The sequence below is a fragment of the Vidua chalybeata genome, chromosome 1 (assembly GCF_026979565.1).
Source record: "Vidua chalybeata isolate OUT-0048 chromosome 1, bVidCha1 merged haplotype, whole genome shotgun sequence".
NCBI classification, from domain to species: domain Eukaryota; kingdom Metazoa; phylum Chordata; class Aves; order Passeriformes; family Viduidae; genus Vidua; species Vidua chalybeata.
Window position 1 is genome coordinate 42,127,803 of NC_071530.1, and position 25,897 is coordinate 42,153,699.

The following is a 25,897-nucleotide window of genomic DNA, read 5'->3' on the forward strand; positions in this document are numbered from 1 at the left end:
CTGGGAGTTGAAGTTAGGCTAATTTATTTGTAATTCCTTTGACTTTTTTTTAAAAACTTTTTTTAAGTCATTATTTGTGGCTGTTTTAGCTTATCGCTTATGGTCAGTAATATTTCTGTGGCTGATGGATTTGTGAATACAAAATTGCTGTCAAGCCTCCTTTAGCTAAGTTAGGGATGCTTCTGTTTAAAAAATCTAGTCTCCTTAAAATCACTGGGACCATTTGCAGAAGCACTTCTTGCCTTTATGGTGTGAACCTTAGGGGAATAGATCCAAACAGATAGATCCCATTGTTCCAGTTTATTGTTGAGAGTGCTTCAGCAGAAACAGGGCTAAATCAGGGGGTGACCCTTCACTTCAAGATTCTGAATAACTTATGTCAAGTACTGTTGAAACCTTAGCTCTTTGTGCCCTTAAGAAGAGACATTTTCAGCAGTCCTGTTAGCTAGGGCCAATACATTGGATGCTAAAATGCTAGGGCTTTTAGACATAATTTAATGTGTTTTCTTGCTTATTTTACCCCTCTTTACTTTAAAGGTGCACAGCTACTGATTAAACCACTGGTTACGGAAAATGGAGTTGAAAATATTTATCTAGTTGGAGCTTCCCACTTAAGGCTGTTGCTGGGAGCTGAAACTGTAGGTTTGGTGAAGGAATGCAGTGATAACTCAATGAGAACTTTTACATACAGCAGTAGAAAGACTTTCAAACATTTTGCAGGTAAGCGATTGTAGGAATCTTTGTCATTGAAAAGTGGTGACAAAAGATTATAAGCAATTACACTGCTAAATCTTTTACAGTCTTCCTATTCCTTGGAATGGTAACTGTGAAGAGCAAGTGGAAGACCAAGCCATGAAAAAAAAATACTTGTTTTTAACTATGGAAATTCAAGTCATATAATGAATTTTGGTTTCTTTCACATGGCTTTAATTTTTTGCTTGTCTTTTCCTTCATGCTTTTCTATGCTCCAAATAGTCTCTTACTTGTATGAAAGATTTTCTGGGAAAATAAGACAAGAAGAATAGCTGATAAACATGATTTTATGATTATCAGTCCATGTTATGAATTAATGTAGGAATTTAATTTCTGTGAGCCAGTTTTGAGGCTTATGATCTTAAAATAAGCTGGAAAAAATAGAAACATTTTTTTCTCAGTTACATGTGCACATCAGACAAACAATAATTAATACTACTGACACATTCAGTGGGATTTGGGCCTGATTAGTGGAATCATTCCTTTTCCTCTTTCATTTTGTTGGGGTGCCAACACAGAAACATTTCCGTTTAAATGTGCTGCTTATAAGGTATTTAACACCCCTACAGTAGTAGAGCTCATTTTTTTACTCTACAGATTAGTATTGCTAATGCTTTTAATGTGCCTGTTTGAGTGATGCCTTTCACCACATTTTCAATATAAAGGTTCTTGGGTCTGTCTGAAACAATTTTTAAGTTTCGTTGTTCAGTGGCAGTTTTGCTCAACACCACTGCTGTGCAATAACTGTTGCAGTGCCTTCAGTTTTGTGACCTTGCTTTCCTGAAATTAGGAAGCCTTCAAAAGAGTTGTCAGTTGCAAAAGTGCCACTTCCATTTCTTTCATGCCTTTACATTATTAATGCAAATCTGTCACAAATTCCACTGCTAACAGAATCTCTGGGATTAGATGGATTTCCAACTGCTGTAAATATATTATTGGCTGTATCTCCTGGTATTTCTTCTTTTTAAAAGCACAAATGTAATTTTAGTTTTGTCCAGGTGCAATCAGAGAAATTGTCACCTAGAAAAGAAGCCCTGCAGTCTGTGTTGTCTTGGTAGTATTTCCGGTTGCCCAGTTAAACTATAATATACTGTTATTCTTTGTATTAGAGTTTTGTTGATATTTTAGATTTTTCCTTAGTGTATTTAGGGCAATCCCTATAGTTTCTCATTCTTAAGGGGGGAAAATTTGTTTTTATGTCAAGAAAATCTAACTCTTGTTTCCATGGTGATAAATTGATGAGTTGACATAGGTTTGCTGCTGTAATTTTTTTTTTCCCCGATTCTGGTAATTTTTTGTAGTTGTTTGCTGCCAGGGTTGTGTGCTGCACCATTTCATACAACCTTCCTTTTTATTTAGATGACAATCACAATTTCCTTACAATGGCAGAATGTCAGTACATCATCAAACATGAACTTGAAAATTTGAGAGCCAAAGATGAAAAAATGATCCCTGGATATCCTCAGGCAAAACTGTACCCAGGAAAATCAATTGGTAAGTAATGTAGTTTGTTGCCTTTAACTCACTGAGTTGAGGCAGGATAGTGTTCATGGTGAAAAAAAATTAATTTTCCTATAAAGAAGAGAAATTCTTCAGATGTTCAAGTCCCACTATTTTTAACCAAATTTGTTTTTTCAGTGCTTCGGTAATAGGACAAAAGGCAATGGATGCACAATACAACAAGAGAAACTCTGAATAGGTATCAAGAAAGTATTTTTCTCAACAGTGTAATCAAACATTTGATCAGGGATTTAGAGACTGTTGATAACTGTCCTGGGAGACTTGTAAATTCTTGCTAGGCAAGCCCTATTTAAGCCACACCTACCTTGAGCAGGAAGGTGGACCGGGTTATTCCCAGAGGGCCAATCCCAGAGGGCCGTCCATCCTGAGTTGTTCTGTGAGGCTGAGGCTCTGGCCTTATGTTCTCTTCAGCTGGGTAGCTTTTGCACATGTTGGTGTTAGCCATTATTTTTAATTAGTACCAAAAGTATTTTTTATTTAAGTTACATGATTATATACTTGGATTCTCTCTGTATAAAAATACTGGAATGGGTACCAGTGCTCCCGAGTTATAAATTTCATAATAGGAAGGAAGTTTTATTTATTTGGTTTCACTGGTCTTCCTCATTGCTTCAAGAGCTTTTCCTTTTCATGGAAGAAAGAAGCAATGAGACCTGGTGCTATCTTTATGGTAGCTGAAAATAGTTTGTTGACAGAGATGCTACAGATTCTTAGGAGACTATATCTTAATAATTGTATGTCCTTTTATTAACAGAATCTTTATTCTTTAGTGTTGATCATCAGAGAAGGAGATCTGTGTTCAAGAAACGTAAATAAATGTAGATGTCAGATAGTTTACATTGGTAATTTTTTAATATAGATAAGGTATTTTTCTAGTTGTGTGAAGCAGATGATGATGGAAAATAGTAAAACACTGTCACACTTCATTGCCTTCCTGTTTTTTAATATATTTTATTTTCTCTATGGTTGTAACTTCAGAGCAGTTTGTTCATTGTTTATCCACATATGTAGTATTGCTTTTCATAACTAAGCTAAATACAAATTTTGGAATATGTAGTTTGTTTGCAATGAAGATGTGATGCAATTTATGAATTAGTGTAAACTGGTAATTCAAAGGGTTTTTTGTATCTTTCCCAAAATTAGTACAATGATGGCTTTGTGACTATCCCTGCAAAGCTACATGAGACATTTCAGTCCTGACCTGTAGCACTTTTTGCTATTGAAGCTGCTTTTATTGCAAATATACTGTCTATAATTTTTTAGTTAACATGAGACAATTTTTTTTAGGATTTGAGTGCTAGATCTGTTTCAAAGGAACTTTAGGCTTGCTAAGTACACAACACAACCTGTTTACTTACATCAACTTCACTGTCCTTTGAAGGAGTGCTAGGTATCTGTTTTTTCTTTTCTCTTCTAGTGAGAAGATTATTGACCAGTGGTATTCTTGTTCAAATTTTCCCTCTGCATGACAGAGAAGAGTTGAAAAAGCTTTGTCACAGCTGGTATGGCCGAGTGAAAGTTGGTTATCAGCCTTTAGGTATGTCAACAGCCTTTGCATTGTGGTCATGCAGTGGAGTTGTGAAATTAGACCACTGCTCTTTACCATTTGGACAAGTGTTTCCTCTTTTAGTGTTTCCTGTGTGACCTGCTGAAATGATTTTAGACTTGCAGAATTGGTGATGCCAGAGTCTGTAGTCTGTGAGTTTCCATGTAACAGCATTCTGCACATCACAAATTCTCCCCACCCATCAGTAAAGCAGGAATGGTCCAAGCCAAGACTGTTTTTTCAAACTGACTCTTGACAAGCTCCCACATGTCTGGAACTCCCAAAGCTTTTTTGTGTTGTAGATGTGTCAAAAGTGTATTTACAACTGTTTTTTTAAAATTCAGTGTCTGAATGAAGACTGTATGTTGTTGCATGCCAGCATCACTTGAGTATATTTTAGACACTGAATAATATTACAATGAATATAATTTTTAGTCTGGAAATGCGGAAAGTTAAGTTCTAAACTCTAAAACTGTAAACTTTATTTAAAAATAAGAATAGAAGCATTTGGGAGCTTGCCTAATTATAAGTCTCTGGGTCTTGCAGTTGTTTGAGGCTCTTTCCTGAGCTGCAGGATGTTAAAGATCTGGCTCGATAATGCCTGCCTCCAGAGTATTGTGTTAGGAGCCTTATGGTGTGTGCTGGTCTTTTGTTTATGTGAGAAAGTTTTTTTTTTTGTTGTTGTTGTTTTTTTGTTTTGTTTTGTTTTGTTTTTTTGTTGTTTTTTTTTTTTTTTGGACTGACACTGAATCCATACAAAATTTTGAAGCAAATCCCAGGAGCCTGTTAAATTGTAGTAATTTAGGGATATCTTTCATGTTGGAGTGCGAAATGATGCTAATGACCTACACTTGAATGTATTTGTTAATGAATTTTTGATTTACTGGGATGTTAGAGTGCTGATCCTTCTGTCTGTTTACCTTTCCTTCTTGCTTTCAGAGACTGTTATCTGGGTGACAATTGTAAACTTCCGTTGTAGTGTTTTGTAAGCCATAAGAATATTCTGGTATTGCTTATGAGGTTTTTTTTGTGGCAGTTTATTACAGAGGTAATGCACTGTGGCAGTGCATTTACAGTATCAATTCAGAGGTCATGCTTCTATGGCGGTTTCTTTAAGCTGGTAAATATAAAACAGTTGCATACAAGCAATCTGATCATCTGGTCAGGCAAAGACAAGAGATTTCAGCATTCTAAACTGGTAGGCATTTCTGTATCTAATAATTTCTAGATTATATGAATAATAATCCTAAGTTTTTTATTAGTAAGATAAGTGATATGTCTTCTTGGAGGTAATACATCTGTCATGAAATGTACCCATTACTAGTGCACTTTTTAGGTCTCTGTAGCACCTGAGCAGACCAATTTAGTGAGTACAGTAAGTATGTATTTCATATACAAGTTGTCTGCTGAAGAGAGTATCTCAACCTGAGTACTTTTTATCTGATGTGTTTAAGATTTAAGATTTTGATAAATCTGTCCATCTATTCCTTTAGTTCCTTGAGGGTTGTCAAAGCACAACCAGCCCTTTTTGTCTCTGAGCAAGCTGAAACAAATTTGTTTCCCAGGAGTACATATGCCAGTGGGAATTTTCAGAAGCTGGGTGTCACTTGCTGTTAAAATGGTTTTTGTTACATCAAATGTCTTCCATGCCATTCATTGATGAATTCTGTCTTCAAGAATGATAGTGTTTTCTCTTTGGTTGGGTTTTTTTTTTTGTTTTTTTGGTTTTTTTTTTTCCTTTCTCTGGATATCTGTTTGACTTCCTTGCCATTTGAATGGTATGTTTATGTGGGTATATATGTAACATTGAAAAAAATAATTCAGATAACCATCTGACTTTTTGTAATAAGGGTGAAGGAAGAAAGAAAAAACAATTCTATTCATTGTGTTATTTAGAAAAAAAATTCTGGCCAATGAAAAGTTGTAAGTTCATGTAAGGTCAAGTTTGATATTGTACTGACATCTCTGTTAGGTTTAGTCTTAGCTGATTCATTTCTTTCTGCAGATGACATACGCTGCTACTTTGGCGAAACCATTGCTCTTTACTTTGGCTTCTTAGAATACTTCACATTTGCTTTGATTCCAATGGCTGTCATTGGGATCCCTTATTACATGTTTGCGTGGGAAGACTACGACAAATACGTGATGTTTGCCACATTCAATCTGCTGTGGTCCACTGTCTTACTGGAGGTCTGGAAGCGGATCTGCGCCATCCTGACGTACCGCTGGGGCACGCTGCTGATGAAACGACAGTTTGAAGAGCCAAGACCAGGCTTCCATGGCGTGCTGGGGATCAATCCTGTCACTGGGAGGGAGGAGCCGGTGTACTCAAGTTTTAAGAGACAGTTACGGATTTACCTGGTGTCCTTACCATTTGTGTGCCTTTGCCTCTACTTCTCACTGTACGTGATGATGATTTACTTCGACTTGGAGCAGTGGGCTCTGGATTATCACAAAGAGAACGAGTCTAACTTCAGCAGTTTGATGCTGTACGTGCCCAGTATCATCTATGCTGTTGTGATTGAAATTATGAACCGTATCTATCGGTATGCTGCTGAATTCTTAACATCGTGGGGTAAGAAAGTTGTTCATTCTTCTTTCAAGTTAGAATCCCACATACTTAGAATTTGTTTCTTTGTAGAATACATTACTGTGAGCTCTTGTTCAACAGAATGCTAAAGAGATTTCCCAAAGTAGGTTCTTGCTGTGGGGTAAAAGAAATGGCCCTTTTAACTTCTTATATGTTGAGTGTTCTGAGATGGCAGTTTCATATTTGGTTTAATTTGGTCTGAGTCTGACATGCCATCAGAAGGAGGGATCCTGCCTTGCTCCTCAGCCTCTCTCTGCCTTTGGTGCAGAAGTTCCCCCTCCCTGATTTAGCTCTTTGTCTGGCTGTGTCAGCCACAGTGCTGGTAAAAGGGGTGGGGGGAGAGCATGGGGATAAGAGCTCAGAGGTGCATGGATGGCAGGAAGGATTGTCCTGGCAAGTTGCACCCACAACCTGGGTTTGCTTACTATGCTTTCGTCTACTGTACATCAGTGCAGAGGGCAGAGGCACTGAGATAGTGGGACCAAATCTAAGCCCACTCTAAAGGGCACATGAGTGTTTATGTATGGTACATATATAATAAAGACTAGGATTCCACATCCCAATCAAAATGTGTTTCTCTGGGCACCCTCAGAAGAGGAGGAATGTTAATAGATTACCTTTTTTTCCTCTCATGTGTGTGATTTATTTAACAGATTGGGCCTTGTGTTTTGCAACCTAACATAAGGACAGTGAAATGCTGGTGTTTATTTTGAATTTTAGCACTTCTACAGACATGTGAAGTCACTTTCAGACAAAGTTAATAGGTTAAGCTAATGGAGAATTAACTGCTTCATGTAGCTCCATATGGCATTGATTTGCAGGACAGAATTCAGATTATTAAAGCTGGAGACCCAGAAAAATAAGAGAAGGAAGATAAAGCAAAGGGGAGGTTGATGCAGAAGACAGAATAAAAACAGGTGTTGAAGTGGGGGTTGGTTATGCCTGCCAAAATGATTTGCTCAGCAAATTCAACCTGACATCCATGATAGTAAAAGCAAGCAATTTCTTTGTTTATAACTGTTCAAGGCTTTTGTTTAAATAATGATTTAAAAATTCATGTCAAGGGCTCAGTTGGCTGTTTTGTTTAATTGTTTTTATTATACTGCAAAAAAGGCATTTCTGTGAAGTACCCAGTTATGTTGATCTGATAGACTAAAAGGTCTTTAACAGGCAACTCAAGGGGTTTTTTAATCCAGACTTTTTTGGATTTAAGCTGATGTTTCATATTCAGCAGAGGCAGTATTTATGTAACCTGCTACACTGACAGCTTGTGCCTTTTCTGTGCTATCCAATATGTTTCTGCTGCCATGCTCTGAATAGGCTGAAAAGCTCATCTGGCTGTCCTATCTTCTCTCCCACCTGGCATATTTTCAGATAATATCTGACTTCAACAGCTAAAGTGACAAAGCATGGGAAACAATCTGGGGTATTTTAAGCACCCCTTTTGCACCCATTTATCATGAAAGCTGATTGTGTAGTGAAGGCTAAAAGTAAAAATTGCAGTCACTTGAGTGCATTTTCACGTGTCAGCCCTAACTTAGTGCTCCTGTCGGAGCAGAGCTCTGCTGTTTTGTCCTGAGCAAGGTCCGTAGGTGATGGTGTCTCTTTTCAGCCTTGTTGACACAACACATGCTGGTGTGCTGCCTTCCCAGTTACTGCTTACTCAGGGCTTTAAAGGTACAATGTAACAAATAGCAGAAAGGAATTGAAAATCTCATATCCACTTCCCTTTTTCCTCTCTAGTAAATCAGGTTCCTGATTCCCCTGAGAGGGGATTTCCTGATACATCAGGTTCTGACAGTTTATCTTCAATGAACTGAAAATCTCAATTTAGAATGAGTAATGCATCTGTTCAACTTCACATACTCTAGTCTTGCTTCAGAGTGTAGGGTCTTATCTAAATTTCTTGGAGAGAGGTGGGAATATTTCTGTGAGCATTTACTGGTTTTGAATCAAATTTGATATTTTTACTTTTCATGATATATTCCCATTAGTTTTCAGCCAAAGAGCAATCAATAACTAGACACATTTTGTTAAGTCTTAAGAGCGATGGATGTTTTTTCTTTTATAAAATAGCTCTTCAGTGTAAGAAATAGATAAATGAAGAAACTTTTGTGATAGAAAAATACTGGAGTTGTAGTCAAAAATATGGGTGATTAATACTGTGGATTAGATTAGCTTCATTGATTAAGTGAGGGATTGGTATAGAGTAAATTATTTCTACCATGAAGTGTTGGAATAATATAAACTATTAGATAAGTAATTTTCATGTGGACTAAAAGTGTCTGTTCACTCTTTGGATAGCAATGTGTAGTACATGGTAGGAGCTTCCGCTGTTTACTAATTAATATTTTTGTTGGTATTTTAGAAAATCACAGGCTGGAATCTTCATATCAGAATCATTTAATTCTGAAGGTTTTAGTGGTGAGTATGTCATATAAGCGCCGTTTAGGATTATTAAAAAGACAGCTTGTGCTGTATTTTATTAGTGCCTTCCTAGCATTACCACAGTGACCTGCAGTTTTGCTCAAGGCCAAAGAGTAGCACAAATATCAGAGTAAAGAAAATTTCTGTTATGGTTGCAGTAACTGCTAGACTATTTTAGATGCCTCTTTTATAGTGGGGAGTTGGCTTTTTATTTGCATTGAATTGTTCATTCATGAATAATATATAAGTTTCTTCTAATTGGTGTGGTCCTGTCTTCAACTGAGAACTATTTTTTGCACGATTTTATGGTAAAACATATTTTGAAAAGTTTGTGTACTAACTTACACGTATATTAACATTCAGACAACCTGTCTGAGGAACCTGAAAATGCCTGTTCGTCAGTCTACTCCTGTGTAGTTCATAGCATACACGGATCTATTTCATTTATCCAATCTTCTTGATTCCTTTTTGAAAAGGAAAGAAGTTTCTTCCTTTTTTATTTCCTCAGTTTCCTTAGAGTTCCTTCTTTATTTCCTTCACCATGTTTTCGTATGTGTGTGTGTGTGTGTTTATTTGGGGTTTGTTTGTTTTGTTTTGGGGCTTTTTTTGTGTTAAATCTCAGTGTTACCCATCTGTTACTGGTAACCTCTGGATCTAAAACTCTTGTAGCTATCACTTACAGCTTTGTCTCCTCCTGTAGCCTTTCTCATAAGACTTAAAAACATTTTTTTTTTTACCCATAGGGTATTTATACAAAATGATTAAAAAGTTATGAACTGTTAAGTGTAAGTTTCCCCCAGTTTTCATTCTCAGTCTGTGAATGGCTCTCTGCACTCCCAATATTATCTGTATTGGCCAAAAGTTCTAAAACAGGAGCTGCAGCACTTACAGCAAGTAGGAAACTTCAGAATTTGATTACTGTGATTAGGTCTCATTTTAGAAGTAGGGAATATTTCTCTTGGCCATAAAACCTTTTGAAGTGATTAAACATGAACTGTGGCTAACATATATAAAGGAACATTTTAGAGATTGAGAGACATATCACCCAACACGTGTATTTTGACAAAGTATCTCTTTTTTAAAAAGTCACTGCTCTAAATAGAGATCAGTATATCCCTTTTCTAATGTTATCTGGAGAAATTGCCAAAAAATTAAAGTTAAGTAGAAGGTGATGTGTTTTTAATGTCCACATTTCGTAATTCAGTTGTAGCTCTCTTTGTACACTTTGCTTTAGGTAAGCATTAAGCTTGTTAAGTGAAAAACTGAGTAAGACCAATATTGAAAATGTGTTTCTTCTGATCTAATTGTTTAAGAATGGTAAAGAAAATTTTGATGGGCAGTTTACATCTTCATGGAAGCCATTTAGTCAAGGCAGCTGTTAAGTTAGATGATATTCTGCATCTGAACTTTTGCTCGAGTACTAAAACCAAATATTTTTATTTGCAGTTCAACTTCTTAAATTGTTTTGCATCTCTCTTCTACATTGCCTTTGTGTTGTTTGATATGAAGCTTTTGAGGCAGGTGAGTGCCAAGAACATCTTAAGAATGTTGGTGAATCTAGGAAAATAAAGGATTGATAAAAACAGACTTCAGTGGTTATTTTAAAACATATACATGGAAATTAATATATTTCACCTATATTTTCTTAGAAATCCAGCTTCCATGTTTCAGTTCCCCTAACATTATTGCAGAATCATAGCAGAATAGAGTAATTCTTTCTCTCTGTATAAATGAGGAACTGTTTTCAAATAAATTTGATTATTTTGTCACACAGATGAGACTGGGAAATTTTCATTTCCTCTCTATTTCCTTTCATGTTAGAAGTTGTTCTTCTCTGTAGTGTTCTTAATGAGACACTCTTGAGGATAGGGTCGTGATTAAGTTTGACTACAGTGAGGATCTGAGAATAAATAAAAGCAAAAATAATTTGTAGGTGGTATTTTAAATCAACTTTCACACTCAAATGCATTAAAATTTGGTATGAGGAAAATATTTTGCTCTAAACATAATGAGCAGTACAACAAGAACTTCAGCTCAAGACCTCTGTTACTCTGAAGTGATCTCTAACAAAATACTTTACATTCCTATTCCAGACATAACATTTGTGCCATTTTCTCTACTTTCAGGTACAATCAAGAAATGAAAGACATAGAAAAAATTCTGTCTTTAGTTCTGTGAGTGTCATTGGCATATATTAAATATGCATTACCCTTCATTGTACTTGGTGTACTGTTTTCAAGATACAACCAGATACCCAAAATATTTAGACTGCTAACTCCTAATTAGTCCTTTTCAGCACACAGCAAAGGATGGGAACTAGATCATCTACACTTTTCATATGCTATTCCTAGGTTTGTTAGGCTGGCCTTTTTTTCGTAGTATAGTAACTTAAGAGGTCACAGAATTGCAAATGATCATAGGTTCATCACAGTTGAATTATTTATTTTTTTTTTTTTTAACTTAAGAGCTTGGCCACTTTGCTGATAACTTCGCAGATCCTCAACCAATTTGCAGAATCCTTGCTTCCTTACTGGCTCCAGAAGAGATACAACAGGAGGATGAAGAAACGCATGTGCTCCAAGAAATCTGATATGGACCTGTCATTAGCTGAACAGGTCAACATGGAGAAAGAAATGGGAACCTATTTGGTATGTTGTGGTACTTAAAAGAGTTAAAACTTTTCTGGGCTGTAGTTGACAGAGGCATCAGCCAAGGCAAACAAGAATATTTTTGGCTTTCTGGCATGGCAGCTTATTTCTAGCTTCATCAGCTTTGCTGGTAGCTGTTTATGCAGCTGTGTGTTATCCTGGATCAAGAAGTGGATACAGTGCAGGATCCTAGTAACACGAGAATGAAGGGGAAGGAATGAACAGCTCTATCTGGAGCTACCTAACCCCATATCACTGGAAAGAAGTATTTGTGTAATATGCCCTTAATCCCCAAGGGTAACCCAAAGACTACCAGGATGAGTAGGCTGACACAGGGAAGAGGGATATTATTTCTGTTTTGGTTTGATTTTGCAGTGGTACTAGTTTAAATGGTCAGTTAAACTAGAACCTGAGAGAGAGCACTTAAATCTCGATGGGGCCAGAAATGGAGGACAGAAGAAACTAACTCTTCAAAACAATATTCCTGCTGGATACTCTTGCCTCTCGAAACCATGGCTTTGGTATTCACTGTCTTCTTGGTTCTGTTCTTGACCACCTCCTACCCAGTATAATTTTTAATTGTATTTAGCAGATTCCATGCAATTCATTACTTAAAATTCTAAAGGAATTTACACAGTGGATGTTGGTGTGTATTTAAGGCCTCACAGACTGGCTGACAACTTGATCAGATGCTACCAGCACAGTCACAAGAGTCTTAATACTGTATGATTTTTGCTTTTACAGAATAAGAAGTACATGTAGATAGTGTACCTTGCATGTAAAAGGTACATGAAATTGAAATTTGGTAATAAAGGTATATTGAAATTTGGTAATAACACCATATCAGATTCTTCCTGCATTAAGTGCCATGAAATGGGAAAAGGAGAAAGAACTATCACCTTTGCAATTTAAAAACTGTACAAATGTGTTCCTGTGTGAAGGTTGGAGGGAGATAGAATTAGCCTGTCTGGCAGTGCAGAACACAATAGAAGTCCCTGTGTTAATGTGTGAGCTGGTAAATCAGCTCAGTCCAGCACTGCACCTGCACATAGGCCAGCACAGCTCCCAGAGCTGTGTGTCAGCATCAGGCCTGACCAAATAAGCTCTGCCTCTTAGACCTGAGCTGACTCCTGATTCTCAGCTGTCACATACAAAACCAGTGTGGTGACTCTGAGTCACATTGCCCAGTGCTTCTTCTGCAGAGCTGGATCAAATGAAGCTGCACCTGTTGTACTGTTGTACCCTGAATAGTTTTTTACGGGTACCCAAGAGGTCAATTGTAGAGAGTTAGGCCTTTGCCTTGGATATGTCCACTGCTAGCCTCAGTCTCAGTTCTAAATGCTGTGTACTCAAAGCCTTTATATTCAATCTAAAGATTATTGTTTTACTGTGCTTGTGAATAAACGATATTAGACCGCTGATTTGTTTGCAAGCAGTGAGCTGTCAGCAGGCAAGAATATTTCTAAAATTAAAACTGTCACAAGGGGGAAGCATTTGACTGTTTAGTAGCTGAGGAGTCTTGACAGAATTCTGTGTTTCAGGCTCTTTGGTTTTGATTCCTTCTTTTGTATACTCTTCAGCATTTAATTCTCTATACTTTTTGTCCTCATTCTCACTTACTTTTCAAATATCCAGCCCTGTTTAAGATGTAAAAACATCCTGCAATAATTTTTTAATTATTATTTTTCTAATTTATGCTTCACTCCTCTAGTTAATTTTTTCCCTTAACTTATTCCTTGTTTTTGTTTCGTTGATGCTGTAGCTGATGTTGTGGCTGCCGATGGCACAGTTACAAATTTCTTTAACATCGTCTCAGACTCCTGTTTTCCTAACACAAAGTTTCATAAATTGAGTAGGAGAAAAAGAAATACTTACTTACTTCATACTCTGCTATTCTAAAAGCCAATAGGTATTGGGCAAGGAAATAAGAAGCATAAGGAAGCAGTGGGAATACTTTGCAGTTACCAGAAGGAGGAGCACAAAGGAAAGCTCTCTTTCTGTCTGCAGAGATTGTCTGAGAAAATTATAGCAGTAGCAGGTGTGTGGCTGCCATTCCAGTGGATGTTCCTGCAAATGGCTCTAAAGAAGACCTAAGTGAAATACAGATTTTGTACAAAATGTTTCTGAGGAAAAAATCTTAATGACTTTACAAGTTAGGTAGCTGTTCATGGTCTGGCCTGCAGATTGGCTTGTGAGACTGAACTATACTGTGGAACTTCAAAACGAGCTCAAGTGAGAAATGCAATTAATGAGTACCCCATGTTGATTTGTGAGCTTGTGGACTTCTGCTGCCTCTCTCTGTTTCTTAGGAGAAAAAAGCACTAGGTGTTGGAGAGGGCAGTCAGTTTAAGAGCTATGATGGGCAAAAAAGAGTAGATAACCATGTGTCTGATGCATGGAGCCAAAACCACTTTCATGTGGTTCTTGCAGCAATTTCAGTTTCTGTCAAGTCTCCATGATTTCAGTTTTGAGAGAGAGGACAATACATGTGTCTGTGTAAATACAAGATACCCACTTTAACTTCTTTGTGGTATTTCACCATCCCTTGTTTATGAGCGCTTTTTCTTTAAAAGGGGTGGTTCTTTCATAACAAAATTGCTGCAATCATAGCAAATTGTTATTAATAATACATTTATTTGCAAATTAGTTTTGTAGTATCACCTGCATGTGAGTACTTAATCAGTATTTAAGTACCCACATTCTTGGTTTAAAGATCAGAGGACAGACCTATTGGAATTTGTTAAATAGGGTTTTTTTGTTTGCACTAATTATTCTTTTCAGATGTCAGTGCTGTCTTGTAGATTGCAATCCTCAAGTGGTCCACTAAAACTGTCCTACCCATTTTGAAAAAAAATAAGCAGAAATACCAGAAAAGATTTGCGTATCTACCAACCTACCATTCTGGTGAGGTCCTTCATGGACAGTCTGAAATACTAGGACTTTTATTGCCACAGTGCTCTCTGGAGGATGTTCTGTCAGTTTAAATGCGTGGTGCTGTTTTTCTATTCCTCACTGTTCCTTCTGTTACTGTTTAACTGAGATGCTCAGAAACCTGCATAGGTTGAATGTGTAGTTACTTCATGTAATAAGGATAGGAAGTGTGACTTGCAGAAAATGCATTAGGCAAAAGGAAAAACCTGGGTCACTCCTTATAAGACGTTTTTAGTGATTGAATAATTCCAAATTAATTGGATTTTAAAAAAATTCTTCTTGTCTACTATCAGCAGTCATTTCCAAACAACTGATTAGGGATGAGGAAACGTGTTTACAAACTGTAGTACAATTTCTGTGTTTCATCGTAGGTTTTTTGTAAGTTAAAGTTGTTGTTATATTTCTTCTGTTTTTCAGGGTACTTTTGATGATTACTTGGAGTTGTTCCTACAGTTTGGCTATGTGAGTCTTTTCTCATGTGTTTATCCACTGGCAGCTGTTTTTGCAGTGTTAAACAACATCACAGAGATATACTCTGATGCCTTAAAGATGTGCAGAGTTTACAAGCGTCCATTTGCAGAACCCACAGCAAATATTGGTGTTTGGCAGGTAATTTTTGTGTCTTCTTTTTTTCTATTAATTTGTTAAAAAGAGGTTTCAGCAACAGTATGAAAGCTTTGTGTTTGTCCCGTGAGCCACTCCAAAGTTCAGTAGGTACATTGTTCTCTTCCATGCCCTGGAATATCATCTGTCCAACTGTATATCCCAGTGATATTTTGGGTGGGATTTTTGACCGCATGCCTTTTTGTCTTGGAAAAGAAAGCAGATATTTTCTTTAGTTCTTGTGTATGTATTGTACTTTTGTTCCAACTTCAACAAAGCAAAGCTTCCAGCTACTGCCCAGTATTCTTTATAGCCAGTGTATTTTAGAAATGGGAACTTCTGATGCTGTCTCAGAAGTGTGGAGCTCAGCAGGGGTTTCAAAAGAAGTGGAAGAATGGGTAAGTAGCAGGATTCCTAAGCCAGGCTTGTGGCCTATGCACCCATGGTTACTGGTGCTTAAGCTGACTAATTTGAAAATAATCTGGATCTGTGAGCAGGAGCTGGAACTTTCTGCACAGTCTGAACACTGTAGTCTATCAAAACAATTTCATGGTAATAGTACTGGGTTAAGCATTTTCTGTCCTCACTTGTTTGTCCATGCAGTCATGCTGCCACCAGCTATTCTGGGGCCTGTTGAGTGTGCTGCATCAGTGAACTGATCCTGACCAGAGTTTTCTGGAGTGACTAAATTGCACCTGGAAGCTTTAGCATTCCATAACAGCAGTGCTTGATAAGGGAGTCTGATAAGGTTGGGAGACCTTTCTAGGAGATGATCCATATTCTAGTTTTATTTAACAGGTTTTCTAATGTTATGTAATGGAGGTAAAGGGCACAGTGAGATTATGGATTATTCAGTTCGGAGAGGTTGTAAATGTTATCAACTGAAGCAAGTGAGAGGTGAAAAATGAAATCCTGAAACCTCAAGTAGAACATATAGAGTAAAAACATGCAAACCAAGGATTCTGAGAAATGTTCATTAGATACATACGTAGATATTAATGAAGTGGACTTAGAGGTGAAGTCTTTTAATATGTAATTTAAATGTGTGAATTATAATCTGAATGTATTTTAACATGGGATGTATTTTCTCAGTCCAGATCTATGCTGCCAACATCTTAATGGCATATAGCTGCATTGATCAATTGTGAAACCACCAGAATAATCAGGCTGTGGTCACAAGTATAGCTGCAGGTGTATTAATAGCATTTGTTTTTTGCTAGAATAGTTTGCTTCAATCAAGGGAGTAGGCTGAAAAAATATTACATTACTACAGTACAGTAATTTGGTTTTATGGCGTCGTTTTTTAAATAATAGCAGAAAAGAATTCGCTTTGTGAATTAAAAATAATAACTAAATTTTTGAGTCATCCATTTCATATGGGAAATGAGAGCATTTGCTGAAAGATTTCTGTTAAAGGAATGCTGGAATTATTTTATCAGGTGAGCTGAGTTACTAGCTTCTTGTCAAGGAGAAAGTTATTTCTGCTAATTCATTGTGACAGTCACTACAATTCTGTGTCAGTCTTTCTCATTCCAGACAAGACCTTGGAGTAAGTAACCATTATATTGCAAATATAATTGTAAAGCTGTATTTTCAGACATTTTGTGGGAGCTCTATAGGCAAGAGCTTCTTAGACTTGTCCTATTGCATGTGTTTAAATGTAAATCTTTCAACAAATCTTAAGTGCTTGTGATTTTAAAAGGGCTTTCTGAACCATTCTTACCTTTTCCTCTTAACATTCAGACAGAACTTCCAAAACCAGTGTTAGGACTACTAGTTCCTCTTGGAATTTTGCACTTTATCCTGAAATAAGTTTGTTTGGGAGTACAACTGCAGATGAGTGCTTACTCTTAAATGTGTTCAGGTTACAACCTTGTTGTGGTCTTGTCAAGCTGATGAGGTCTGGACTTCTTGCCAAACAAGTCCTATGCCATAGAATTCAAAAGATGATAGAAAATAAGTTAAACTAATAGGTCTTCTGAGGCTTTAATGAAGAGAGTGGTATCATGCAGAGCAATTTGGGGGCTAGTAAGCTAGAGGTAATGGTCATAACTGTAAATATATTTTTGTTTTATTTCAGTTGGCCTTTGAAACTATGAGTGTAATATCTGTTGTTACCAATTGTATACTGATTGGAATGTCTCCAGAAGTGGACGCCCTTTTCCCAGACTCAAAAATGGACCTTGTTCTGACTGTGGCATTGGTGGAGGTAAGTCTGCCCTCAAAAAATGCATGTTGCAGCAAATAACACAAACATCAGTAGAAATGATAGCAGGAATTAGACTTTACCTCACATCTTATATTAGAAGGAAATTAAGATTTCCCTATCGAAGAAGTGTTTCAAAGTCTTTCTTTTTGGTTTCTTTCTATTCTGTGTTTTCATTTACTGTGAATGCTGTCACCATACTTTCCCAAGCATTCCCAAGATACCGTGGATTTGTTGCTTCATGTACTTCAAGTATTTAGTAGTGCTATTTCAAGAAGCAAAATAATCATATTTTTGTGAACTATTTATTTCTCTGCTTGGGTTGTGACCCCAGCATATCTTAAAAAGACTTCTGACATAATCTTTATGGATGTATCCTACAGGGCTTATCTGAAACAACTATGTGTCATGACTGTAAATATTTGTGATTGTAACAGCATTTGGGTTTAATCTTCTAATTCCATGTGGTAAGCACATCAGTGTAATTCCTTTTCAGACATGGAGGGATGACTGTGGGTATTTTACAGAACTGATATTGCAGGACTTTGCCCTTATAAATCTTTCCTTCAGGGCTTTATTGTATTGCATTACCTTGACTTTCCATTATTTTATTTCAGCTTTTAGAAACTGCATTACTTTTCTCATGGCAAAAGGTCTGGATTTTGTATGTGTAGTTACAAAAGTGCATCACCTTACAGAGGTGCATCAGGATCATATATTTCTTTTTTGTTCATTTTACAGCTATTAAGTGTTTGCAATGAATTATGAGCTTGCTTTGAGTTTTATTTTCCAAGCCTTAAGGTTTGCAGAGTTAGCTGTAAATATGAATCATGTCAACTGGTTTGCTGAAATTTGCATCTACAGGCAGCCTGATGCACTCTTCTATTATGCACATGTCGACATTTACATTAACCTCAGTGAGGTGTAGTTTTAATATAAAACTAATTTAGCAAGTCAAATGTAATGATAGAACTCATTACTGGACAACATACCTAGAGAGGTAATCTTGTGAAAACTGGGTGAGTCTATGTAAGCAGTATGGATTTCTGACAGCTCAGAGATGAGGCTGGTTTTGCCTTTGCCTGCTGTTTGTTAGCCTTTTATCTGTTTAAATGTGAAGCTGGCTATTTGATCTCTAGGCTGACCTCTGTTTCTTGGTAGACCAAAGGAGAACACCAGCATTTTTCTCTAAATTTAAATTCTGTATATATGCAACCCTTTAGGGAACAGGAATTGCAGCATAATAATTAGGTAGCTCTTGGAACTCCTTAACATTGTATCTCAAATTACCTATAAATGATGTGGAAAGGGAAATTCAGAAAACAAAGGGAAGAGAAGAAAGTTTGAATGGAAAAGGTAAATTAGTACTGAGGGGAGGAGAGGGGAAAATGTTGTCTTTTATAGAGAAACACCTTTGGTGAAGACCACCAATCTATAATTATCATTGTATGAAGGGACTGTTGGAGGCTAATACTGGACCAGCCAGAGGAAATTAAAGGTATTAATTAGGTTAAAGAAAATGCAAGTTTTCTCTAATTATTCTGCTTAATTAAGAAAACCCAAAACAACCAAACAACAAAACAACAAGCCATAATGCAGTGGTCAGAAAAGATCTATTTAAAAAGTTTTAATCAAAAGTATCTACTATGCCTGATGATTTTAAATATGCCAGTCTGATTTTTTTTTTGTGGTTGTTTTTCTGTTATTACCAGCTATTTATTGTCTGAGAAAACAGAGAGATACAAAATCAACATGTGAGTCTTACAATATGTTTCTGAAGCATAATGAGCCATGTGATTTTTTTGGAATGTTGTTGGTTGGTTACAAACAGTTCCAAAAATACTGAATGTGAAACGTAAGACTTCTGCAGTCTCCTTGAGGGCATTCTTTCAGTACATTTTAAACAGTTTTTAATATCTTCACAGGTGTAGGGTTTGGGGTTTTTTTTGTTGGTTTGTTTTAGTTTATAAAGAGATGGAGAATAGCTCAGGTCATACAATATTGCAAAAAGTTTCATACCACAAATATTGAACTTTCTAGAGTCAAAAAGAGTTCTCCAAAGTGAAACACATTTTATACAGAAATTTAATTTTAAAAAACTATATGAAAATGAGCACAGCAAACATGGGTTCTATTTCTGTTGAAAATTGTTTCTGTTGTGTTGACAGTTAAACATGTTCTTAATTACAGAAATTTTTTTTAATCAGTTCTTTTGTACATATTTCAGGTTAAAACATTGATTACAAAAGGTTTGAAGAAAGGAGGATTACTGGATGCTGTGGGGCTATGAACAGCAGCAGTATAGATTTATGTCAGCTTCAAGAGATGGGGATGTTTTTGCTTTTGCTTCCTGTGTATTTACTCCCATCTTATCTGTTGCACTGAGACTTTCTTTTACCTGGTGCATGATGAAACAGATCAGGGAATTGGTGTGGGAGAAGCTGTCTGACCCTGTTCACTAGGGAGCAGGGCAGGAGCAGCGGTGTGTGGGAGACACAGCAGTGCTGTGGTAGATTTGTGCCGGATTAAATTTGCAGGACTTCAGCACCACTGAGCCTTTTTACTTTAAATATCACTTAATCTACAGAAAGATCTCTGAAATATGAAAGGAGCACAAATCTCATGTATTGGCAGTATTCCCATACACCTTTATTTATGATTAAACTCTGCATTTCAGTTGTAAAGAAGTATTCAGGAGCAGAATACATTACATTAAACTTCTAGGACAAACCTGATGCGTCTAAAGTATGTCAATGTCAAGGTAGAAAGAATTTCAGATGTGTCAGAGAGTTGATAGAAAAGTGTTTTGGATCACCTAGCAGAGATTCAGAAAAACATGATGCAGGTGAGTTATTTTATTTTCTGGTGTTTACTGCAGGTGAAGATGAACATTTTACTGTGTTTGCGCTATTTTGACAGCATCTTGGCAGGCAGTTTGAAAATGTTAAAAGAAAAATTTCTTTGAGTTGGCTATGTGTATTTTCACATGTTCTATTGATGGGGTAACCTACTTAAATCTTAGCTGTCTTTAAGTATTTTAATAAGTTTTTAGTAGCTGAGACTCCAGTTAAGTATGTCTATATCTGTTTGTTGCAAAACTAAACAGAAAAGCACTCTTGCTGTCAAAGCCAAGCATAGCTATTAGCAATGTCTTGATTTTTTTTCTGTTTTCTTTTAAAAAAATGCTAGTGCTTTTTAATAATAACACTAATCCTCTTCAAATGGAAACAATTTATATGGCAACATTTAACACCACAGTACTGAAGTAAGAAAGAACTGTGTGTGATATTCTTGTAAGCATTCTGTACCCAACCCCTGCTGATTTATGCAAAATATTTTTTCCCATTAACAACTCTTAACTCTGATACTATCTACATTTTTGGTGGGAATATGTATTGTGTGAGTGAAGTAAATGTTAACGAAAATACCACAGAATAAAATATTTCCAATTTCAAAATAATGGCAAGCATTAAAATAATAAAATATAATAATAATTTTTAAAGTATTAAGCTAGTAATTTTTTTTTTAACAGTTGACCTATTTTCATCAATTCAACATCTGCTTCCATGGCAACGTGATTTGAACCAGGAACAGAATGATGAAACTCCCCTCTTTTACTTATGTATGGATGCTTACAGCCAGTGCAGTTTTTAAACAAAAAGAAGTAGCTGAATGCTCTTAAAGCAGGAAACAATAAATCCTTATTAACATAATTTTACAACAGTTGTATCATATTGTGTGTTTAGTTATTCAGACTTCACCATAGACACATAATTCTGGTGTGAATTCAGGTGCAAAGTAGGGCATTCCAAGCATGCGTCTGTGCTTGTGTGAAACTGTTCCAGATCACTTCTGACTGCTTACACTGATTTTAACCACAAAAAAAAAGAAATAACTCTGAAGAAAATTGGTACATAGTTATGGAGGTAGATTAAAACAAGTATAACTTTAATTCTGCAGTGTTTCTTAACATTTTTCTTGTAAAAATTGTTGGCAAAGAGTTTTGTTTCTGATGACTGTTTCTTTTTAATGTGGACTCTGATAAATTTAAGGAATGAAAATTAAATCAGTGTCTGGAGTACTCTAAGAGCTGAGTTCAAGAAATAAGTTCTACTCTTAAGTACAACTCTTAAAGAGTCATTTTTCCTTCTAACAGTACATCAGTAGTGGTGTTTTGAAGCAGTAGCTGTGAGGTACAGCTCCTCGTGAATGTGTCCTAGCCTCCAAAAACAACTCGTGTATCCAGCTCTGAAGTGTAGTAAACAAATGGAAAGCTTTTTTACAAAAGTGCACTTAGCCTGGATGTTCTACGACACGTGAGGAATTTGGGAATTAGCTTGGAAATACTCAGTAGTAATGAAGGTCCTTCTTGATAATGGTAATATAAAATCTGACATTACCATCTAGAAACACGATTTTGGGAAGAAGGTAATCAGATGTGCTGTAGATGAAAATGAGGACCTTTGCATAGAGACGTAGGTGGTGTATTTGTAGTAAGCATGGCTTAAACAGTTGGTCTGTGTTGATTTAATTTCATGGTGTCCTCTATAAGGACATAGATCTTTATCAGCATCATAGGAAAACCTGTATTGAAAAGTCAGTTCTGTAAGAAGTATGGAGTAGAATAAAGGAAATAATCCTTTCTTAAGCTTTGGTTTTTCTGAGTGAGAAGGAGCTGATGGTCCATTTATAAAAGGCTGGAAAGCAGGAATCATAGTGTGTCAATAAAGCTGTTTGAATGTCAAAGTAATTGAGAGTTGCCTGGTATACAACTTTTCTTTAGAATTCCATTTCATTAAGTGTATTTTTTCATCAAAGGTCTCCTTGTATAGATTAGAAGCTCGTTGAGCTTCTGCTGAACAAGCTTGATGCAGTAGTCCCAACTCTCAGCTCAGTGGTAAGCTTGACAGTTGTTTCTGGAATGGTGTGCCAGAGAAACTGGGAAAAACTACCAGAGTCAAACAGTTTGACTGATAGTAGATGACAAGGTATATTTATCATCTAGTTCTAAGCATCATCATACTTTGCACTCTCCACAAACTTGAAAATCAGTCAACATCGCATCCTGAGTACAGTTGAAGTTCTTTTGAATCCACTTTCTGAGCAAAAGCAAAATCAGGTGGATTGTTATGTCAAAATTAAAGTAATTTCCCCTTTTTTTCTTTAACATTTTTTTCATGTTTTGCAATAGATTTCAGTGCAATCTGTGTTCTCCCAATAAAGCTGGGTAATTTTTTTTTTTTTACAAAACTGTTGAATTATTTCTTGGCAGTAACGTACACTACTCCATTCTGGCCAGGTGGAAGTGAAGCATGGTCCTGCATGGTGTAGCATGCTGCATGTGTGAAGCAAATAGCTTTATTCATGTAGAACTCATGAGTTTGGGATTTACAACATATGCTAAATATACATTTATGTAAGGGCCAACTTTAGTAGAAAAGGAACTGGGAAAAAATGCAGAAAAATAGGCTGCGTCAGCATACATACATGTATAAATCCTTTGATACTGATGGAGTTACAGAAGTGCAAATGTTGGAGCGTAACAGCGGTGCATAAAGTGGTGTTTTTGCTAAATTATTTGTGTTATTGCCAGATCCCAATGTAGGAGATAGGAGCTGCAGAGTTTCACATATGGAGTTAAAGAGCAGTGTAGGTGGAAGGGACTCTTGGAGATTATTTGCCCAAATCTTCTGCTGAAAGCAGGACCCTGGATTAAGTTCTCAATGTCTTTATCAAGATAAGCTAAGACTTGAGCACTACCAGTGAGGGAAAGTTAACCACTTCTCTGGGCAGCCTGGTCCACCGTTTAATTGTTCTTGTGGCAAATAATAGGGTTTTTTTCTTATGGGAAGAAAAAAATTTCTCTGGCGCCACTTGGTAGCTCGTGACCTCTTGTTCTTTCACTGTGCAACTTTGTGAAGAGGGTACCCCTGTCTTCTTGAAAACTACCTGTTAGGCACTGGAGGAATGTGATTAGATCTTATCCACCCATCCAAGCCTTCTCTTATCTAAATGTAACAAACTGAGTTTCTTCAACCTGTGCTCATATGTCAGGTTTTTCAACCCTGTACATGGCTCTCCAACACATCCCCTCCAAATTTTCAGTCTCTGCTTTCCAAATTGTCAGTGCCACTTAAAAAAAAGTGCTTTTAATTTATGCTTATCCTCTTAGGTCTTTGCTAATTGCAGTATGTATTCTATATTTGTCTTCAATGTATTTGCTCTTTAATCAGAGAAAATAATTTCTGGGAGTGTTAGGCAACTCTTTTAACTTTCTTACTGCTGAATTTTTTTGGCAACAGTTTTGAGGTATCTCTCTTTCCACGTGTTAATTCTTTTTTGTGCTAATGTGTTTTTTCCATACTGACATGTATGCATATATACTACATTTATAACCTGAGTAGTTTGTCAGTTTTTAGATATAACTGTAAGGTAGAGTATGTAGTGGTAAATATTTGATGTGGTTTAATTTTCTTCCTGATAGTTAAATGTATATGAAAAAATAATTGATTATTTACTTATAATGATAAAATATTAATTAGGGGGTTAAATATAAATCTGTTTTTCAAAAATGTTTTGTGGTAAGGTGAAAACATTACTGACAGCTTTAAGGTTCATTTTTTGGAAAATACTTGGCGATTTAATTCATCAAGTATTTTATTTCAGTGAAACAGACATCCTAGCCAAGACTTACTTATGCTTGGACATGGTGAAAATGGGAAAACGTAGGAAAATGGAAAAATGCGTCATTACTGATGCTGAATATTAAAAAAGGGTAATACAAAGCACTAGTGATTTCAATTAACATATTGTTCTCTTCTGAAATACCTCTACCTCAGCTGCAGACATTTAATTAATATATATATAAGAAATCATATCTAAAAGCCCTCCTTTAAAAATCTAATATGTATGTTGTAATTTTAATACAATGCAAAATAGTAATTTGATTTTTTAATTCTCTGCTAGACAGGTAAGCCACTGCAGTTTATTCCTAGAATTGAAATTGTGAGACATAAAAATCGTTTGATATTTTAACTTTGAGCTGAAAACCTGGCTAAGATTTCCAGTAGTTGCTGAATAGCCTTGGTGTGAGACTTAATGAAAGCTTCTAAAGCTATAAAGACTTATATAAAGACTGTGCTTATTTTACTGTTCGGCAATATTTTAAGAGTAATAATGAAGTCAAATATCAGTCAGTGCATTTAATATTAATATTAGTTTGCAAAAGAATCTTGAAATCGTAAGTTTACTTTTAATATAAAGTCAAGAAATATTTTAGATAAGTTATTCTTCTGAGTTACAGGAACAGATTGTTCTCAGGGTTTTTTTTTTTTCTCACCTTCAGATGTGGGGAAAGATTCATGGATTTGTCTGTATAAAATTTTATGAATCTTAGCTGCTTCAAGAAGCCTCCTGGAACCATATCAATGAGATTAATAAAATTCCAGTTTTTTTCTGGTTGTACATTTCTACAGATTATAGTTATTTGCAAAATTAGACTTTATCACAGATCTTTTTATTGCCATCTACTGGTTCTTTTGAGATATTCATTCTGATTTAGTGTTGATTTTTTGGTCACTTTGAATAATAAAGCTTAATGCCAAAAGTGTGTCAGAATGAAAACAAACACTAAAAAATTTGAAGATCTAAATAAGTTTGTTCTCTAGCTTTCTGCTAGTATAGAAATGAACATGCATATTAACACCTATGCTTAAATAGTCCAATGGATTTTTGAAAGTCTCAGAGCTTAAAACAGTTTTTTCCTAGTTGTGACTAATTTTCTTTCATTTCTCTTTATTTTCTGTTCTTTATTCAAACCCTTCCATTTTCAGGTTCTCAGTTTGCTATGTTTGAAAAACAATCACAATGAATTGTGCTCCTCAAACTGTCTACAAACACTGGAATGTGTTGAATAAATGGGCACTTATAGTAATGTGTAGGACAGCAAGAAATCAAGGTACTGCATCAGGTTTTTCAACCCTGATAGCTGGAATGTGTTAATATATTTTACTACTGTCTGCCCCAACTAGAGATTTTTGATAGTAATATTCATTCCTTGCTGACCCAATTCAGAATGTGATTTTTATCTTTAAAGAAGACAGTGTGCAAAGGATGGCTAAGCTAGATCAGGTCAGGGGTCTTTATAGGCCAGGATCCTTTCTGCAGCAGAGGCCAAGGGAAGAGTAAATTAGTACAGCCAACTATATAGTCACACCCTTTCAAAATTAATTCGTAGAAGATGGTGAGTTGGAGTGTAACCTGTCTAATAAATGAAAACGATCTGTTCAGAGCTGCCTGGGAAAGTATGCAATGCTTTTATACAATGGTGTACCTACTTTTTCAAAAGAATTTGAATTATCCTCTAGTAAAATGCTACTTAAGCAGCTAATGTTGATATACCCTTGGCATTACAGCTAATTACCATGTGTATTAGTTCTACTCTGAATTTTCATAGGTTTTGTCTGTGCTTTTTTTTCAATTGTCTTTTCTGTCTGAGAAGCATTTTTAATTCTTAAGTTGGATTCTGCGAGTGTGGTTGTGACATTATAGTGAAGGTTAAGAGCACAGGAAGCCTTCTCACTGTGAGAAAACCTTGTAGGTGTCTCAGTAGAAACAATGATAGCAAAAAGTTAATACTCTCTTCTTGCTGTCAGCTGGATGGTCGTAGAAAC

At 36.1% G+C, this 25,897-nt stretch overlaps 1 protein-coding gene across 4 annotated transcripts in view; it reads left to right on the top strand.

Annotated features, from left to right (window-relative positions):
- The window catches only part of ANO10 (anoctamin 10), a 121,799-nt gene that overhangs the window by 3,922 nt on the left and 91,980 nt on the right, over positions 1 to 25,897 (top strand). For 3 of the 4 annotated variants that reach the window (XR_008434096.1, XR_008434099.1, XM_053959801.1), the window contains 9 exons: positions 538 to 720; positions 2,113 to 2,247; positions 3,692 to 3,811; positions 5,826 to 6,395; positions 8,779 to 8,834; positions 10,284 to 10,358; positions 11,303 to 11,485; positions 14,834 to 15,025; positions 17,100 to 17,228. Coding sequence is in view for 1 of the 4 variants with exons in the window: in XM_053959801.1 (XP_053815776.1) it covers positions 538 to 720; positions 2,113 to 2,247; positions 3,692 to 3,811; positions 5,826 to 6,395; positions 8,779 to 8,834; positions 10,284 to 10,358; positions 11,303 to 11,485; positions 14,834 to 15,025; positions 17,100 to 17,228 (1,643 nt within the window). In the remaining 3 variants the exon portion in view is untranslated. Of the gene's footprint in view, positions 1 to 537; positions 721 to 2,112; positions 2,248 to 3,691; positions 3,812 to 5,825; positions 6,396 to 8,778; positions 8,835 to 10,283; positions 10,359 to 11,302; positions 11,486 to 14,833; positions 15,026 to 17,099; positions 17,229 to 19,902; positions 20,071 to 20,757; positions 20,905 to 25,897 lie in introns of those variants that run through there. The other variant, XR_008434100.1, reaches the window with a different exon arrangement.